General features: G+C 37.4%; 1 protein-coding gene across 2 annotated transcripts in view; it reads right to left on the bottom strand.

Annotated features, from left to right (window-relative positions):
• The window catches only part of PDE1C (phosphodiesterase 1C), a 485,677-nt gene that overhangs the window by 34,665 nt on the left and 431,090 nt on the right, over positions 1-19,922 (bottom strand). For both annotated transcript variants that reach the window (XM_069461523.1, XM_069461524.1), the window contains one exon: positions 14,514-14,591. In XM_069461523.1, coding sequence (XP_069317624.1) covers positions 14,514-14,591 — 78 coding nt within the window. The remainder of the gene's footprint in view (positions 1-14,513; positions 14,592-19,922) is intronic.

Here is a 19,922-nt window from a genome sequence, read left to right as displayed (position 1 = left end):
CCTTATTTCTTCCACCATTTCATGCTTCTCCTGCAGGTAAGTATGGGTCTTATAATCATTTGGTTTAAAGATAGTGGTTTTGGAATAAGCTTCAAGTTCAAGTTAATGTGACTTAACTCTAAAAATGTGTTTATCGCTCACAGTGTTTATTCCTGGATCATAAATGGAGAGTCAATGAGGCAGCCCTCATGAGACTCTATCACTGGGCTTACAAAACATTTAAAACACGTTTCTTTTTCATTTTTCTTGGGTTTGATTTTTTTTTATAGCCTGATCAACTATCACCTAAACTCAAAGAAGTAAGGGGACTTGGCTAAGGACAGAGCTGGGATTCAAAGCTAGATTTTCAAGTCCACTCAAGCTGCCTCCCTGTGGAGAAAACTTTCTATAAAAACAACAAAGTGACACAGTCAGCAACTGAAAGAGTTATAAAAAGCTAAATAGAAAAACAAACGGAGAAGAACAAATGTAGTGAAACCAAACCCAATTTTAAATGTCAAGTAGGATTTCTATTAGGCACATGAATGGGTCCTGGTTTTGTTTTTAATAATAAGAACATATTAACAAAAAACATTATTTTAGAGATAGCTGTTAGGTTTTATCCAGGCACAGACTTTATTGTCCTAGGTCACAAGTACATGGCAGCTATTTTAAAGGGCTATTTTTAATGTGTGCATGCTTTCTTCTTGCCTCAAACAATACAGGATATGATTATAGTAGGATTATTCTAAATTAATTTCACCGCATATAACATCAATGCTACAGTACTGCTAAAACAAAACATTCTGGTTATTTATTGTTCCACCAGAGATTACATAAATAAATAGATGAAGTTTGTAGGACTATAATTTTCTAAAACCTTGCCTATGCCATCATCTCCTAAAATTTACCCATTTGATCCAAAAACACAGAATAAGAACAGTACAAAGGATGGTAGTTCTTAGGTTCAACGCTTGCCCTCTTTCTTTGTCTTTCCTTTTGATCCACTGCATGTGCTACCACTGAGAATAACGATGGTGCTAAACTTTTTTTCTCTACCTTTTGCTACTTTCTCTTCCTTTATTTAGCATGTTCTTTCTTTCTAAACTTAAAATATGTGCATAACTGTCTCTGTTCTTCTGTCCCATACTGCCCAAGGTATCTTACTGCTATTATGCTCTGTTTTAAAAACCTAGTACATTAACACCTAAAGAAATAATTAAAATTCTGTAAGTATCCCCAGGGTCTGGGCCACTCAGCAGGTAACTAAAAGTCAGGTATCAGCAACTCCTTACAACTTCTCTGGTGATAACTCAGCAACCCTGATTCACGGAGGTGCAGGTGAGGGTAGAGTAAAGCACTTCTGTCTACACAGAAGAGTTTTGTTTCTGCTCAGTCTTTGAATCTATGAAGTCAAGAAGCAGCCAGGGACTATAATGAAAGTCCTTTGGAACAAGTAAGTGAGGCTTGGATTTTAGACCCGAAATGTTCTGACAGCTCTTCATGTTTTTCTCAATTGTATTAGCTCAGGAAAAGCAGCAAATGATTCAGAATGAATGAAAGAAAAACAAACAAACATCTCATGTTTTCACCATGGCTCCAGGGCACAGAATAAAAATAGCACATATTATAGAGGGCTGATACTTAGGAAACACAAATGTCGTCATTTGGAGATCAGGGTGCCCTTCAGTGGGGAATGCTAAGAATAAGTTCAGAGTGGGGAGCTTGAACGCTTGCTTGATACTGCATTTTAAACAGCTTTTCCAGCATGTGGGTGTCTAGACAAGGAATGGCATAAACAATGTAGACAGTCCTAGGTCTTAGCTTTGGCACATATTTATTTCAAAGGCAGCTGTTATTTTAAATAATTTTTTATCAAGTTAATAGAGTTTCTTTTGACAAATGTATTGTTACTTGTGTTTCTCTAATCCCTGGCACAGAATCTGACAAAATGCAATTTTTCTGGGGGAAAATATTTATTTTATGATTACTAAAAAGTTTTATTTAAAAACCCTGAACATCTGTATTAAGCAAAAAAGAAAAATCACATTTTCCCCAGCAGTTCCAAAATTTTAATCCTCTCTGTCATGCCGGGTTTCTTTTAAAATACAATGGTACATTAAGAGTGTAACGAAATGTCTAGAAGATGGAGCGAAACAATGAAAGCTTATATACCAATAATTGCAAGGGAAAAATTGTTTAAAAAGATTGATTTTGTCATTATCAAAGAATGCACAATACAGTTTTATTTGATATTTCTACTGTGTAGTTATTTGGTAAGAGACTGAGATATAAATAGCTATATAAAAAGCATGACTTGACATTAGTTTTCCTTAGTAAAACACAATTTAATTTTTTAAACCCACCCATCTTTCATCATATTATTAATGTGTGCATGTGTGTATGTATATAATTTCAGTTGCTGTTTTGATATTACAAATATAAATTTCAAGAACACAAAAATCTACAAGAGCACATTGGTAGTTGCACACCACCTTGTTCCTTTATAATCTATGGGGATACTCATTATATACCTCCTTGAAAAGCACAAGGACAGTCACTGAACCTAAAACTATATAAAAAATGCATTGGTTTGAAATGGATGTTTGTAACCAAAAGAGCTAACTGTTCTGATTCACCATGACTCATTAATGCTAGAACCATGAGTAAGTAACTGGCATTGTACTTCCATGCTCCCAAGAGTGTAAGTCCATGGCAAAAAAGGAACAAGGAGGCTTTTCAGGTTAACCCCATTTGACCACTTCCCACCCACATATAATGGATTGGTTAACAGACATCCCCCAAATCCATCCAAACAACAATTATGTTGGGTTTCAACATTGCTGAACTCACAGTACCTCTCATTGTTGGGTCAACCCACAACACAGCTTCCAAAATTAACTGGAAAATGACACTGACGTATATGAATCAAAATGTTTAATCAACAAAACCTTTTAGAGTCTAATTAATGAGGTTTCAACCAGATGTATGAGAATAACAGGCATCTAAAAATAATATTGGAATTCCCTTCTCCATTTATTGACTTTGTTATTCTCCTTGGACAAGGACACTGGAGTGGAGAGGTTAGACACTTGTCAAACTACCTGAAAAAATGAGGTTTTAAAATGCTTTATAAACACCAAATATTTCATGTGTCTTCGTGCTAAGCCACAGCTTTTACTTTCAGTTGAAGTCCCATGTGCTAATCCATATAACTAGGTTAATGAAGTACATGGGTTGCAGGAGTTTTCATGGACAAATGGCTAAGAGAAATGAGACATTAGTCAGAACATGTGTTGTTATGATGACTTATCTTAATTGGGACCCAGAGCACTCCAGATGTTCGGTCCCTCTACGCTCACGGAAAATAACCTACAAGGATGCTGGATTCTCACATGGAGGGCAATTTCTTCACTAAAGAAACAAGCTACTTTTTGTCAATACATAGAAGGCTACAGCAAGATACCTTTCTAGAACTAGAGAAATGATGTCATCCTCTGAGATGGAGACAAGCACACAATCCAAAGGATGGGATTATCTACTTGTAGAAACTGCCTCAAGTCAGCAGATGTTGACTTCAGTGGCATGACCAAAAGTAATGTGTATTACAAATCATTCATTACTAAAAACAGTTAAGCACTGAAGTTACAAAGGCTTAATTTTTAACGTAATTAGAAAAGATTATTGCTATGGCAGCTCTGTCTGGGTAGGAGAAAAAAGTATAGGGTAACAGCTAGTGTGCCCAGAACTGTTCATCATCCTTGGCCTAATTTACACATCACATGATCTTGGCATACCTTTGGGGTTGTGTAAAGATTGTGAAAATCTAGTAGACTAAGATGACAAAAAATAATGAGTATACAAAAGTTTGAGAATGTCTGCTTTAAGGACAACAAAGTTTCATCAAGATTAAGGCCCAGAAAGCAATCGAGGATGACTGAAAGGAAACAAGAATATAACCTACTCCAAGATATCAACATATCTGATGGCTAAATGTGCAGTCAAAACAGAGACTAGAAAAAGGGGTGCCATAGAGGGGTGCTTCTTGCATGCTAGGTGACCCATATCCACTCTTCTTGGCAGGTCCATCCCAATGGTAGAGACAGATACTAGGATATTCTACCTTGAGGTCACAATTCATTAACTAACTCCTCTTACATACTCAATTTGCCAAGCAACTTTCTGATATGATTCAACTTTCAAAGTAGGTTTTCTTTAGAAGGAAGAAACCACTAACTGGCCGGTGCACACGAGCATTCCAGTGTATATGGAGTACATATTTCACATTGTTCATTAGTAAATTGGCAGTCAAAACTATGCATTGGTCACAAGTATTCATATCAGTGTCAACAAATCCTCTGCGGCACAATCAACTCTTCCTTCGCTGTCAATATGGAAGTCCTTATTTTGCCACTGTGTGGGGCCCTTCTTGCTAATCAGCAAGCCTCTCGATCCAATCATCACATAGCATCCTAAGCCCCCAGGTGAAGGAATTGCGTGTTTCTCAGAAGAGACAGTTCTTACAGAACAAAATGATCAATCACAAAGTGGATGTCACTTAAAAATTTCCATGGCAAGAATTCTCAAGATGCCAAACCTCTTCTGTTACTAAATTGTCTTATGTGTTGCTTATGCAACATAAATTGGGGCAGAAGTTTGAACTAAAATGGCCACTAAAATCACCATCCTCTAAGATTTGTGAATCCATTAGAATTCTGATGAACATCATGTTGACAGTTCCTTAGAACCAAATCAATCTTTCAGAAACTGGGAAAAGTACTAACTGAACGCAAAATACCCTGTAAAGTCTTCCACATCTAAGGTGTATAACATTAATTCAACTACGAGTGTGCTGGAGGTGAACAGGCATGTTCAAGTGTTGCTATGGCTCTGCACAGACCAATGCATTGATACATTGTGTCAACTACAAGTCATAACCAGAGCCCTGTGGGAAGACATAGCAGAGATTGGAACAGTGATGATAAAATGAGGCATCAACTGCAAGGAAGGTTTTGAGGGATCTAAAATAGGGCTCTTATTTATTCTGGTGCATAAAGACAGCCCCAAACTGTTATCCTAAGTAGCAGGGAGGAAATTGTTGAAAGAAAGAATAGATGAGTATGATTCCCTGGGATGAGAAAACTTGAACACAGATGCTTATGCAGATATGAAAATTGACCACAGCCTCAGTGAACCAGTGAATGCACACCTCTTGAATAATGACAATGTGCAGCACATTCATTGTTTCTCAAATCTCTGGACATGAGACTAAGAGAGAAACGATCACCATGGCAAAGACATACACGTGCCTCAGTTCTACACACAGCCTGCTGCTGTTTGACTGTTTGCTCCCTGGATCTGCAGAGCGGGGCTCACCTCCACCTTTGCAAAGGCCCCATATATCTTTCCCTACAAACTCCATTGCAGAGTAGGTCATAATGCCCCATCCTTTAGGCGACTAACAAAAATTTTTGAAAATATGAACATTATGAACAGTAAGTACAACTCAAGCGTAAGGTTCAGACGTATCTTTCTACTGTTTTCATTAATAACTTGGTAGATCTATTATGTTAAATAATAGTACAAAAAATATCTAACAAACTCAGAGTCATTGATTCCAAATTTATTTATGTGTTCCATCCAGACTAACTTTAGATAGAATCATCTATAAAGAAAACAGGAAAGGCCGGGCGCGGTGGCTCACGCCTGTAATCCTAGCACTCTGGGAGGCCGAGGCGGGTGGATCGCTCGAGGTCAGGAGTTCGAGACCAGCCTGAGCAAGAGTGAGACCCCGTCTCTACTAAAAATAGAAAGAAATTATCTGGCCAACTAAAATATATATATACAAAAAAATTAGCCGGGCATGGTGGCGCATGCCTGTAGTCCCAGCTACTCGGGAGGCTGAGGCAGTAGGATCGCTTAAGCCCAGGAGTCTGAGGTTGCTGTGAGCTAGACTGACGCCACGGCACTCACTCTAGCCTGGGCAACAGAGCGAGACTCTGTCTCAAAAAAAAAAAAAAAAAAAAAAAGAAAACAGGAAAAACACATTCATTTCTTCAGGTGACCCTTGTGAGCCCTGTAGCAAGTCAAGGCCATGAGACATCAGCCTTGTCAAGAATCATACCATAGGCAAATTCCTCTAATGTACACAACAAACCTTTTGATCACAATTAGTTGTTCCATGCAAACTAACAAGAGTATTGGCTCCACTGCCTCCTCCATGTTTCCTTTATTAAGATCCTAAAGAAGAGATCATGAGCATCTTCAGAAATACATAGGAAGTGTGGCCAAAAGAAATACCATTTCCTCAATGAGGAAATGAGCTGATAAAGTTGTGTTATGACAGCCATGACACAACAGCTTCACAGCTCTGTGAAATACAGAGCTAAGAAATCGTTATGTGGCTATAATATACAAGTATAACACCAGCTTTATTTTTTTTTTTACCTCAATATGGTTTTAAATTTGGCTTTTAATTTTTATTTCTCTAATGATGTCAAAGATCTGTCAAGGATCTTTTAATGTGCGTATTTGCTAGTTGTGAAATTTTTATTCAAATTTTTTGCATGTTTTTAATGGGGTTATTTGTTTTCTTATTATTGAATATTGAGAATTCTTCATATAATCTAGATATAAGTCCTTTAACAGATACATGCCTTGCAAATATTGTCCCAATCTGTGAATTGTCTTTTTATCCTCCTAATAGGAGCTTTTGAAGAATAGAGGTTTTTAATTTTGACAAAGTATAATTTATCAATTTGTTCTTTTATGATTGGATCTTTTGGTGTCATATCTTGGAATTATTTGCTTAACCCAAGATCAAAAAGAGTTTCTCCTATATTTTCTTAGCTAGAAGTTAATAGTTTTATATTTTACATTTAGGTTTATGATCCATTTTGAGACATTTATAAATGATATGAAGTATAGTTAGAAATTCATTATTTTGCATATGGGTATTCATTTGTTCCATCATCATTTGTTGATGACTATCATTTTCCCATGGAATTTCCTTTGCCTTTCATCAAAAATGAGTTGTGCATACACATGTGGATCTATTTTTGAATTCTTAATTCTATTCCATGGACCTTTTTGTCTATGTTGATGCTAGTATCATGCTGCCTTGATTACTATAGCTTTATAATAAGTCCTATAATCAGGCCTACTGTGCAGTCCTCCAACTTTTCCCTTATTTTTCAAACTTGCTTTGTCTACTCTAGATGTTTTGCATTTTCATATAAATTTTAGAATCTGCTTGTTGATTTCTATGAGAAAAGCACCTAGGATTTTAATTGGGATTGCATTCAATCTATGGATCAACATGGAGAACATTTCAACTATCTCTGGAAAATCCCCAAATATATGGAAATTAAACATTACACTTCTAAATAGCCCTTAAGTCAATGTAGACAGCAAAGTAGAAATTAGAAAGAATTTTGTGCTGACTGTGAATAAAAATGCAACATATCAGAATTTTTGTCATGTTAAACCAGTACTTTAGAGCAATTTATAGCATTAAATGTCCATATTTAAAAAGAAAAACAATTTCAAGCCAATGACCTTAACTTTCACCTTAAGAAACAAGAAAAATAAGACAAACTAAACCCAATAGCAAACAGAATAAAGGAAATAATAAATATCAGATATCAATGAAATAGAAAACAGAAAAACAACAGAAAATATCAATGATGATGATTAATAAAATGTATTAACCTCTAGCCAGACTGGTTAGGAAAAAAAAAAAAAAGAGAGAGAGAAAACATAAATTACAAATATCAAAAATGAAAGCAATATCATTACAAATTCTAAAGATATTAAAAGAATAATAAAATAACAAAACATCATTTTAATTTAATTCCATTGTGGTCTGTGAACATACTTTGTTTGATTTGAATTCTTTTGAATTTACTGGGGTTTGTTTTTTGTCCCAGAATATGGTCTATCTTCATAAATGTTCTGTGTGCACTTAAAAAGGATGTGTATTTACCTGTGGTTGGTTGTTCTAGGAATGCCAGTTACGTCAAGTTGATTGATAGTGTCATACAAATCTTCTTTTCCCTATAATTTTACATCTACTTATTCCATCAATTGTTAAGGAGATATTAATGCCTCTAAATAAATTGTGGATTAAAAATAATTTTGCAGTTCATTTCATGTATTTTGGTGCATAAATGTAAAGAATTATTATATTCTCTTGATAAATGGACCACTTTGTCATTATGAAATGAACTTTATTTCTGAAATTTCTTTATCCCTGTCTTTGCTCTGATATCTACTTTGTCAGATATTAATATAGCCACTCAAGCTTTCTTTTGATTAGTGTTAGTATGGTATGCCAATTTATATCCTTTTACTTTTGTGCTATTTTTGTCTTTTTATATAAAGGCAGAATATACCTGGGTCTTGCAATCTCACAACCTCTGCCTTTTAATTATATTGTTTAGGCCATTTATACTTAATGTGATAACTGACACCTCAGCTTTAAGTCTATGATCTTCCTACTTGTTTTCTATTTGTCTCATCTGCTCTTTGTCCTCTTCTTACTCTTTTTATAACTTCTTTTGGATAATTATTTTTATCATTCTACTTTATCTCTCATTGGCTAATTAGATATATATCTTTTGTTATTTCAGTGCTTGCTTTAGAGTTTATAGTAAATGCTCTTAATTTATCTCAATCTAATATCAAATGATATTATACCACCTTCTTATGTATAATATTATTAATAGAACTTTACAATAGTATACTCTCATTTCTCCGCTCTTGGACTTTATGATACCTTAATCACACATCTTATTTTTATAAGTGATATAAACTCAACAGTATAGTAATATTTTTTTGCTCAACTAGTTAATTATCTTTAAGACAGTTAAATAATAAAAAAAAATATATATTTATCCATATAGTTACCATTTTTAATACTCTTCATTCCTTTGTGTAGGTCCATATTTCCATTAGGCATAGTTATCCTTCTGCCTTTCCTTAAAATTTCTTGTGTGTGGAGGTGTCTACTGGTGATGAATTCATTCAGTTTTTTATGTCTGCTAAAAACATCTTTATTTCATCCTGGTTTCCAAAAAATATTTTTGCTGGATACAGAATTCTTTAGTGAATTTTTTTTTTTTTTTAAATTTCAGCTCATTATGGGGGTACAAAAGTTCAGGTTATATATATTGCCCATGCCCCCCCATCCCCCCCGAGTCTGAGCTTCAAGCGTGTCCATTCCTAGACAGTGAAGATCTGACTGGGGGGGATGGGGGTGGGGGGAGGGGATGGGTGCATTCGTACATGATGAGTGCGATGTGCACTGTCTAGTGAATTTTTTTTCAGCACTTTAAAAATGCTGCTCCACTGTCTTCTCATTTGTATTGTTTCTGACAAGAAGACTACTGTCATCCTTATCTTTGTTCATCCTTACATATGTGTGGATACTTTTCTGGCTGTTTTTAAAATTTTCTCTTCATCACTGGTTTGGAGAAATTTGATTACAATATGCTTTGGTGTAGTTTTCTTTATATTTCCTGTGCTTGGGCTTTATTGTGCTTCAGTCTGTGGATTTATAGTTTTCATCATTTGGCAAAATTATAGCCATTGCATCTTTAAATATTTTCCTTTCATCCTCTCTCTCTCTCTTCTACTTTGGGATTCCAAATACATATATATTATATTACTTGAAGGTATCCTACAACCAATGATGCTCTTTATAATAATTTGTATTGTATTCTTTATTCTGCTTTTATTCCTTTTTCTGGGTTTTGTTTTGGATAGTTTCTATTGCTAATCTTTTCACTACTCTTTTTCTCTATAATGTCTCATCCTATCCAGTGTATTTACCATTACTCCCACCCAATGTTATTCCACTAATACCATCCAGTGCACTTTTCATATCAGACATTGTAGTTTTCATACTTAGAAGTTTGATTTCAGACTTTTAAAAATATCTTCCATGTCACTACTTAACTTCAGAACATATGGAGTACAATTCTAAGAATTGCTTTAATGTCTTTGTCTGCTAATTCTAACATCTGTTTTAGTTCTGGGTTGGTTTCAATTGGTTGGGTTTTTTTCCCTTATTATGGGTAGTGTTTTCTAGCTGCTTTGTATGCCCAGTAGTTTTTGATTGGATGCCAAACATTGTGAATTTTACCTTTTTGGGTGCTGGATATTTTTGTATTCCTATATATATCCTTGAGCTTTATGCTGGGACACAGTTACTTGGAAACACTTTGATCCTTTTATGTCTCATTTTTAAGATTTGTTAGGTAGGACTGCAGCAGCATTTAGCCTACAGCTAATTACTCCACACTACTAAAGCAAGACAATTATGAGTATTCTACCTAATTTTCTTTAAATAATGAGAGATTCAAGTCTGACTAGTAGGAACAGGCACTTTTCCCTGCCCTGTGTGAACATCAGGATTGTTCCCTCTAATTCTCTCGGATGGTTCTCTCCTGGCCTCAGGTAGTTTCCTCATTACACAGGTTGCTCAGTACAGTAGTCCCCCTTACCGGCAGGTGATAATGTTCGAAAACTCCCAGTGGATGCCTAAAACCACAGATAGTACCAAACCCTATATATATATTAATACTATGCACAAATTTCTTTTTTCTTCTTCACAATTTCATTGACAGAAGATTCATTCTTACCACAGATCTTAGCAGCTCAGTATACACAATTTTTTTCTTTCTTTATTAAGAACTTTCATCTTTTCACTTAAAAGAAGCACTATGTGGCTTCTCTTTCGCATATCTGAATTGCCAGCATCACTATTTTTGTACTTTGGGGCCATTATTAAGTAAAATAAGGGTTACTTGAACCCAAGCACTGCAGTGCCTTAACAATCAATCCAATAATAGACACAGCTACTAAGTGATGAACAGGCAGGTGGCATATAGCATGGACATTGGACAAAGGGATGCTTCATGGCCCAGGTAGGACAGAGCAGGACAGCATGAGATTTCATCATTTTCTCAGAACAGTGTGCAATTTAAAACCCATGAATTGTTGATTTCTAGAATTTCCCATTTAGTATTTTAGGACTATAGTGGACTACGCATCATTGAAAATGCAGAAAGCAAAACTACTGAGGGGGGACTACTGTACTCTGAAGAACCAGATCTCTGAAATTCTATTTCTCCAGAGCCCTATTATCTCCAGTACTTTTTTCTGTTAGCTGTAGCCATCTTGGTCTTCTCAGATTCTTATTCAGCTTCTCAACTCAAGTAGTCAACCAGATCTGCCTATGTCCCTCCCCTCTATGTTGCCTGGACATGCTCTCAAGGCAGTAAGCTGAGGCAATGGTAGGGCTGTGTCTCAGAGCTCACTGTCCTCCATTTCCTGATGTCCAGTGTCTGGAAAACCACTCTTTCACATATGTTGTCAGGGTTTTTTTGGTTGTTTCAGGTGGGAGAGTAAATCCAATTCTTGTTACTTCTCTTTGGCAAGAGCAGACATCCACAGATTGCCTTTTGTCTACCTTTTCCACTCTTCACAACTGACTTTCAAATTTCACGCACCAACATTCATAAATACTCCAATTCCCAGAATATTCAATGAAGGAGAAACTCCTGCTGAACTCCCTCCCTGGCACTTGGCTAATAAACATGCAAGGCCTAATTATAATCAATCATTTGAGAGACATAAAGGTCATTATCGCCTACATCTCTATTAAAGTGGTCAAGTAAAGTTAAGGGCAAGTTTGTATTTCTGGGCAACTATAATAAATTATGGCAGATCCAAGAGCCTATGTTATTACAAACATGGCTAAAAATGCACTGAAAAGAATTCATTCGTGTGATACCCCACAAGTCTCCCAACGCCAGTGGAAAAGTTTAGACACCAGCAGAATCTTGGCTCAGAGACCTAAACTTTTTATGTTAGTACATTGCTCCCTAGGGATAAGCAAGGTACTTTCAAATGACATCCATTCCTTGAAGTCAGTTGGAAAATTAGTACTACAGGGTATTAAATAGTACCTGAGCAGCCTTATAGAGATAATCTACAACTGCAATGTGTTCATTATGCCAGGATGTAATTTACCCTTTCAACACACACTACTTCCCCCTGTGCAAGCCTGGGCTCACGTGAGTTTGGGAATAACCAACTGTGGTCCAGTTTCCATTGTGTTTCGCTCTGAATGTTTGCAATGCTACAACTAAAAACCATAGCAGGTTAGATCACACTGAGTATGAATAGTATCTGGATACTCCCTCTCGAAAATTAGAGAGAACTGGTCATCAATGGTTCCCAGGGGTTGGAGTGGGGGTAAGGACATTAAAAATAGTTAAATTGACTCCCTGTGGTCATCACAGAATAGGATTCAAAAAAGAAATGTTTAAAATGTATCTGGTTATGTCCACATAGGGTAAAAATATCAATATATCTGATATAAATGCCCTTTTCTTAATTTTCTGAAGTTGGCTTTAATGACCGAAAAGGAAGGGGTAAGTGAGACTGATCAATTATTTTCTACTTCATGCCACCAAGAATTAGCTTTAGTCCTGGTAAAGATTTTGGACTAAAATAGTACAAATCACTGAGGTCAATGCTCTAAGTTCTGTTGATACCAAAGCAGTGATGATGACTGACGTCATGTTAGTTCATCAGGTGAAATTAAAATGCAAATTGTTCATGCTTATGTTTGCATACAAACTTGCAAGTATAGGGGAACACCAGGCCCCACCTGAGGCACTGGAAGATTAGGGTTATGGAGGGAAAGAGGGTTAGATATCAGAGAAGGCTGCTTCTTTATTAATTACAGCCTGTTTACTGCCCCAAGAGATCAAGAATCCCGTTCATTAAACAATCAAACTTTACACTTATTTGTACAATAGAATATAGAATCTATTTCATCACTTTCCCCCCTAAAACTGTTTAATTCTTTTAAATACTTGGGAGTAATTCAGTTAAAAGGGGCACAGTTAAAATAAAAGGACTTTATGGAAATGATAAATTTAATCCGTAATGGCCACATGACAACATCATAGCAGATGTTTGTACCACAATACAAAAATGCAACAAGATTCAAGATCACATATTATAAATTTGTGACTTGATTTATGCTGGGCTTTTGGGCTGTAGAAATTTAGATCAGAGAGCAATGGGTCCGTCACCAGATGCAGGATGGGGCAGGTGTCCAGGTACTGGGTTGATAGCTGACACCATTTCTCCCCTGTACATTTTCTGGCTTAAGTTGCCTTCACTTGGGTTTAACAGAGTCTGGCAAAGAGCCTCCAGTATCTGAACAAGCCTTCCCCATAACAGAGTTTGGCTGAGAAACTGTCATTTTGAATTGTATTTTATCTCTGTGTAATTCAATTCGTAGTTACAATGATTCAAGGAGGGCACACTCATTAGTTAAGTGATTTCCATTTGCATAAGCAAGTTGGTGAAAAATTGCAGGTATGTGTTCCCCAGGTATTATGTGATATGTAAGACACATGGAGTGAATTATTTGAATGGTCTTAAAAGGAAAGGTTTGAGAATTGATTTCATGCATGCAAGTAAAGAGAGCACGTCATCATGGCTCAGGGCTGAAAGCTAAAGGGGCTGCTTCCTTTTTAATAGATGTGTGAAGAGTTATGTTCAAATTTCTTCTTACTCTTCAACCTGATTACCCAGCATTTGTTCTTTAAAGGTATTCTAATCGAACTATTCAAAGAATAGCTTGGTGTCAAATATGATGCCTCCAGGGAGGTGTGATTCAAACAGAGTCTGGGATTCTAACAAAAACCACTCCATGGAAACTTTCATGTTTAGCTTAATGTTATGTCCATGTGTGAAGGAATAAACTAGGAATGAGCCCCTGTTATAGCTGAAACAATGAGGTTTATATAAAAGGTGAGAGCAGACTTCTCAATCTAACAGTTCAACATCTGGAGGGTAATATAATTCGAATGTTCACATTTTAAAAAGAGTGGCATGTTATTTATGAAAAGGGAAAGAAATACTCACGAAGCACATTACGATGTATTCAATAGGTTCATTCTAACTTCGGTTTTGGATTGGTTCTTGCTGTCCAAACTGCATTCTACAACCATATATGTTGCCTCTCAACATAATGCTGAACAGATTACTGGTTCTGCTTTTGTCTTAACCAAAAGTGATAACTCATTCACGGTAAAAAAATGTGAAAACTGAAAACATGGAACATTTCCTAATTTATGTCGCACAATTCACCATTAAAACCTCATAAATATATTAGAAGTATGTGTTACTCCATTCCAGCTGTCCAACCAGCAAGGCTAGAATGAACTTTTTATAAAATTTAAGATGAAACAATGGTCATTGGGAAAAGAAAGAGTATAGAAAGCAGTTGTGATGAGAAACTATGGTGGAGGGGAAGAGATGAACAATAATTTGTATGATAAATTATTGAAAAAGGGATAATAGCATTCTTTAAATATAGTGAAATGTTTTTTTTTTTCAGGGTATAAGAATATATTAACAACCACTATTTCAATTTTAGGTATGATTCTAACAAGCTTGCACTAAATTGCACATTTTAAGGAAAAACGGAATGAGAAAGATAGTCTTACCATCTGTTTTCTTTGAATCATTTCCGACGTTCGAGTGATCCTTCTTGTCTGTCTTATTTTTACCATCTTTCAAGTCACCTGAAGGTAATAAACATGACAAACAGTGTATGTATACAGCTGAGGGGATGTTATAAACATCTTTAAACCTGTCAAGGTAAGAAAGTCATGAGGGAGTACACGTCTGAGTATAAATATCTTTTGTAACCACGTGTTAGATTCTGGAAATTGGATTATGACTGGGAAATCGAGACTGAAAGTTCCTGTTAAACAGGGTACTTGTACTTAAGTCAATCATGTTTATCTCCCAAGAAAGGTAGCTCAGCTTTATTGCTGGGGTATGTAGTGAGGAAAAATCTGCAAAATGGGGATATTAACACCTGCTTTATAGGCACATTATAAGGATAAATGCATTTAAAGTATGTAAGTAATGAATGTAGTATCTGGCATATCATTCAATGACAGTTATTATTTTAATTAATTATCTTGTCAAAGTGTAATTCGTAAAAGTTAAAAAACACTACTCTTAACAGCTGTAAAATGAACACATATCAAAATGTATTTAACCCATTTATGAGGGAACCAGTGAGAAAGTAGGGATGGTTCTAAGAGCAGCTAAGAAACTAGGTATTTCTAGACATTTTAGAAATGTGTTAAAATAAGATTGCTAGGTTAGAGACAAAACTGGTTAGGTTCTACAGGGCCATAAAGCCATAACCTTTGGGGTTATCTTCTCTACCAGTCAAAAAAAATCTATAAATTAGCGTCTAACTTTATAGTACTTTAGAAGCTGGAATCAAATAGTAAAAAGCAAAGTTATAAAAACAGCCTTGTTCTTTAAGAGCAGGGGTCAGAAAATTATGGCTCCTGGGCCAATCTGGACAGCAGCTTGTTACGGTAAATAAAGTTTTACTGAAACACAGCCCTGCCCATTCATCTACACATCGTCTATGGCTGCTCTCAGACTGCAACAGCAGAGATACATAGCTGCCACAGAGCTGTGCAAAGCCAGAAATATTGGCAATCTGTGTGCTACCTCCTGTCTAAGATAATTTATTAATAATAATCCTTGGGCAGGACTGTTTTACAATATGCCAGTGTGACGTGGAACGGTCAGGGACACCTTCCCCCAGACTTATTTTCAAGTTTTAAATATTTTTCTTATCAATTTTACTAATGGCAGTGTTTGGTTTTTTTTAGGCTGCATAAAACCAAGAATATACTACTACTCAAATACTGGTACTTGTTGAAGCAAAAAAGACTGTCATCATAATTGGAGTAGGCAGGGCTTCCAAGATGTGTGTGTGCGAGGGAAGAGATTTGTCTTTTTTCGCTTTCTTTGTGCCAGGCAGTGTGCTAAATGCTTTGCATGAATCATTTCTTTAACTTCTTATTATAAAGGCATATTATTGAAAGTAGACAAATTCGTCAAAGATTCAGTCCCTACACAGCCAATCTGCTGAATAACCAACTCACCAAATGATTGAGGATGTTTTCCAGGTTTGAGTTTTTCCTTAACGTCACTGCAGCCCTATGGGCAGACACTGGCCAGTCCACCTATGGCGAGCGGCGTGGGCCGTCCACCGGCATGTGCTTCACACGCTATGATGGACTCGCTCCTGCTTCTCCCTCTGGCAGCAAAACTGCTCCTGTCAGCTACCATGGATCTGGTTTAAGCCATTTGTCTAACAGCTCTTGGACAAATGGCCAATTGATCTTCCTGGAAAGTAATTTTGCTTAAGCTGACTTGTAGGGAATTGACCTGAAACTCGTATGATCACCTCCATTTTATGGCTGAAAAGCTTAAGGCGCAGACAAAGTAATTTAGCACAGCTACCCAGACAGGCTGATTCTGGAAGCCGAGCTCTCTACTGTATTTACAACTTCCCTACAAAGCTCAGGTTTTAGATTTCAGACTTCTGTTTATTGTTTCCATTTCTAAATGCCTTTGCCTATGAATCTATAAGAAATGGTTATCTAAGGATAATTCAAGACCATTTTTGACTGTGATATATTTCACAAAGCACACACTTTTAATGGAATTTGACAAATCCTAAGCTAAGTTAGAAGTCAATAAACTCCCCAGGTTTCCTCTCATTTTTAATTCTGAAATAGGATGAACTGGTTAGAAGGACTGCGAATGGGAGTCTACTCTGGTCAGGGTCCAAAAAGGAGGAGTTTAAGTGGAGGACACAGTCCAAAAGAGGATTCCTTCAGAATCCCATGGAACAGTCCAAATACTGGCTTTTCCATGTTTTAAGGATGCCAGAGATGAACTCAGAGATCCTGAATCTTGAGCCCTGTAGTCAAATTAGTTCCTACTTCCCTAAATGAGTCTTCACACCCCTAATGCACTCTATTTTAAACCTTTCAGGCTGCTCTGAACTGAAGCTTTACCTACAGTTGCAGCAACACCAGATGTCTTCTGGATCAATCTGCTAGATGTTAGCCAGCAGCCCATGGCAGCCTCTCTTCTCAGCCAGAGTTGGGGAGGCTTTGGGAGGAAGTTGCCTCGATGGAGAGCAAAGCTTAGAGAATCCTAAGATTGCCAACAAGGGCCCAAACCTCAAGAATTCCCCTAACTAACATCCTTCAGCTCTAACCTGGAAAACATCCCGGGCAGCCCACAAAGAAGGGTGCCGGGAAAGTGACACATGCTTGTTTGATGATATTCCTTGAGCAGAACCCATTAGGTAATTTCCCAGGGGCTGTATGGTGTAATGGCCAATGTGAGCTATTACTCAATAAACGGGGGAAGCAAAAGAACCTTTCTGTGAAGTTATAAATCATTTTAATTAGGCTGCTGTAACACAGTCCCAAACCACCATTAGCCTTTCTTATTATTGCTCTAAATTGATTTCTTTTCCCACCTCTCATTTAATACTTAATTTTTAAGGGAAATGGTAGACTGTTGCTTACTTTGGGAAAGAAACACAGTTGCGAAACCAACCAACCTAGTTGAAGACTCGGGCTTCCGTTTTGTTTCTTTTAGGCTCTCCCACTAATTGACTTCAAAGTAAATTATTGCCACTTCTACCCTCTTTGAGTCCTTATTTATACCTCTCTGGTAGGATGTATAACCTTCTCTGTGACTGGGTTATTTGTGTTCATTGGTTTCTCTCACCGACTAGACCAAGGGTTGGCAAACTATGTCCCACGAACCAAACCTGGTCCCACTGCCTGGTTTTGTATGACCCACAAACTAAGAGTGGCTCTTGCATTTTTAAATGGTTGGAAAAAAGATGAATATCTAATGATATATGATAATTATGTAGAATTCAAATTCCAATTTCCATAAATAAAGGTTCATTGAGACACACACTTGCTTATTTGTTTATGTATTATGTGGCTGCTTTTACAACAAAATGGCATGCTGAGTAGCTGCAACAAAGACTCTACGTACCATACAGCCTGAAACATCTACTATCTGGCCATAGCGTGTGAGTGACCTCTGGAATAGACACATTATAACTTCTTACGGACAGTGGTTAAGTCTCCACATTTCTCCAATCCCCTGTTCCCTCTGACAGCACCAAATATAGTGGGGAAAAGCTGGTTACGGAATAGAGAATTGAGACTCAGACATAACTGAGATTAACTCGAGATCTCTACTCAATGGTTGCTGACCTTCCACAAGTGATTTAACCTTTCTGAGTCTCAATTTCCCCCTCTGCAAGATGGGAATGAGTGTCTCTACCTCACAGAGTTGTCCGGATTTTTAAATGATTCAATGCAGGTAAAATCTCAAGTATAATACAACGTCTGGTACATGCTAAGCATTCAACAAATGATAATGCTCGTATGATCACTGCTTTTATTAATGGAAAAGACAGTTTTAGCCCACTCTGCTAAAATAACGAAAGGAAGGAAGGAACACATCTTGCCTCCCTCACCACCCCTCGCCTACTCCTCCTTTGAGAGGAGGGATTTATCTAGGAGGTGGGGCACAGCCCAGCCACCCACATCTTATCTCCTTTTGAAGTGTGCTTTCTACAAGACATGCACCTTTTCTGTCACTCCAGAAGCAGCCTGCTGGGGTGCTGGGGAGGGGGGCGAGTCCTGCACCTGCCTGGGTCCGCCATGTCTGGTTGGGGAACCCCAGTTCAGAGCAGGTATGTGAAGACCACGTGCTCTGCAGGCCTGGTCTGTGTTTCCCGAGTCAGCTTCGGTTGCTGTATCTTGATCATTGGCTTTCTGACTCAGGTCTCTGTCTCTCAGTCGGTTCAGACCTCAGGAGGGGAAGCGAGTGGTGTCTTGCACTGCCCTCTAAATCTCTAACAGGTGCACTATAAATTCTTATTAAACTTTTTTTTTTCTGGACTATGATACACTTGAGCACAAAGTAAATTAGTTAAGAGCAACCAGAAAAGGGATGAACAAGTTGAGATCATGACTTTCCCTGCCTCCTAACGTGGTCATCAGGGTTAACGGGAAGAATTTATGCAAAGTTCTTGGAATGTGATGTGAGCTATTATTAGTATACATATTAAAATATCATCCTCTGATTATACAAATTACACATGCTCAACTGTAAAAATAACCGGAGAACGTTGTGCTAAGCACTTTTACATGTAGAAATCATTTACTGAGGCCCTGCAGCATAATAGGTAGAGCGCAGTTCCGAGATCACCTGGCCCTACCAGGCAAGAGAATGAATACGTAAAGAGAGAACTTAAAATAGCATCTGTTGTGTAGTCACCAATTTGTTGTTATTGTTTTGTTGTTTTTACTACCATGATCGTTACTGAAGTCTCCAAGAGGCCTGAGCTATGAACAGGTACCACTACATACATTGTACAGGGACAGCATAAGGTTAAGTAACCTGGCCAAGGCCACCAAGAAGGGAGAGACACAGCTGTGACTGGAGCCTAGGTCTATTTGCTAAGCTACTTTGTTATTAGGCCACAAGCTGGCACTTGCAAACTCCAGTGACTCTGAACTTCCTGCCCGTCCCTAAACAAGGGAGCCAATTCCATGCCTGTGCATTTGCTCATCTTGCTTTCTCTGCTGAAAAGTCTCTCTGTCCCACCTGATCAGCAAACGTCAGTATTTAAAACCCAGCTCACACACCACTTCCTCTTGAAGCCCTCTCTGACATCTTCCCATCTCATAACCCCAAGTCCCAACAAAGATAACGTCTCTTTCTTTGCACGTTCCTTGGGCATTTATCTGCCATGTCACTACTGTTACTTGCTCACATTTCACTAGAATTATTTGTGAGGATGTCCATATCTCCCAAGAAATCCTGGGCGTCTTGTAGCCTTTCCATTTCTAAATCCCCAGTGTCAAGCACAGTGCTTGGAAAATATTTGTTAATCAATATTTGTTATGTTAAATATTAATATAAGAAATCAATAACTACATGCACAGTATGGCGACCAGCTCACCCAGTTTGCTTGGAACTTTTCAGGT

Source organism: Eulemur rufifrons, chromosome 29 (assembly GCF_041146395.1).
Source record: "Eulemur rufifrons isolate Redbay chromosome 29, OSU_ERuf_1, whole genome shotgun sequence".
Classification (NCBI taxonomy): Eukaryota; Metazoa; Chordata; class Mammalia; order Primates; family Lemuridae; genus Eulemur; species Eulemur rufifrons.
Note: the sequence above shows the minus strand (reverse complement) of the source record. Positions and strands in the feature narration are given on the sequence as shown.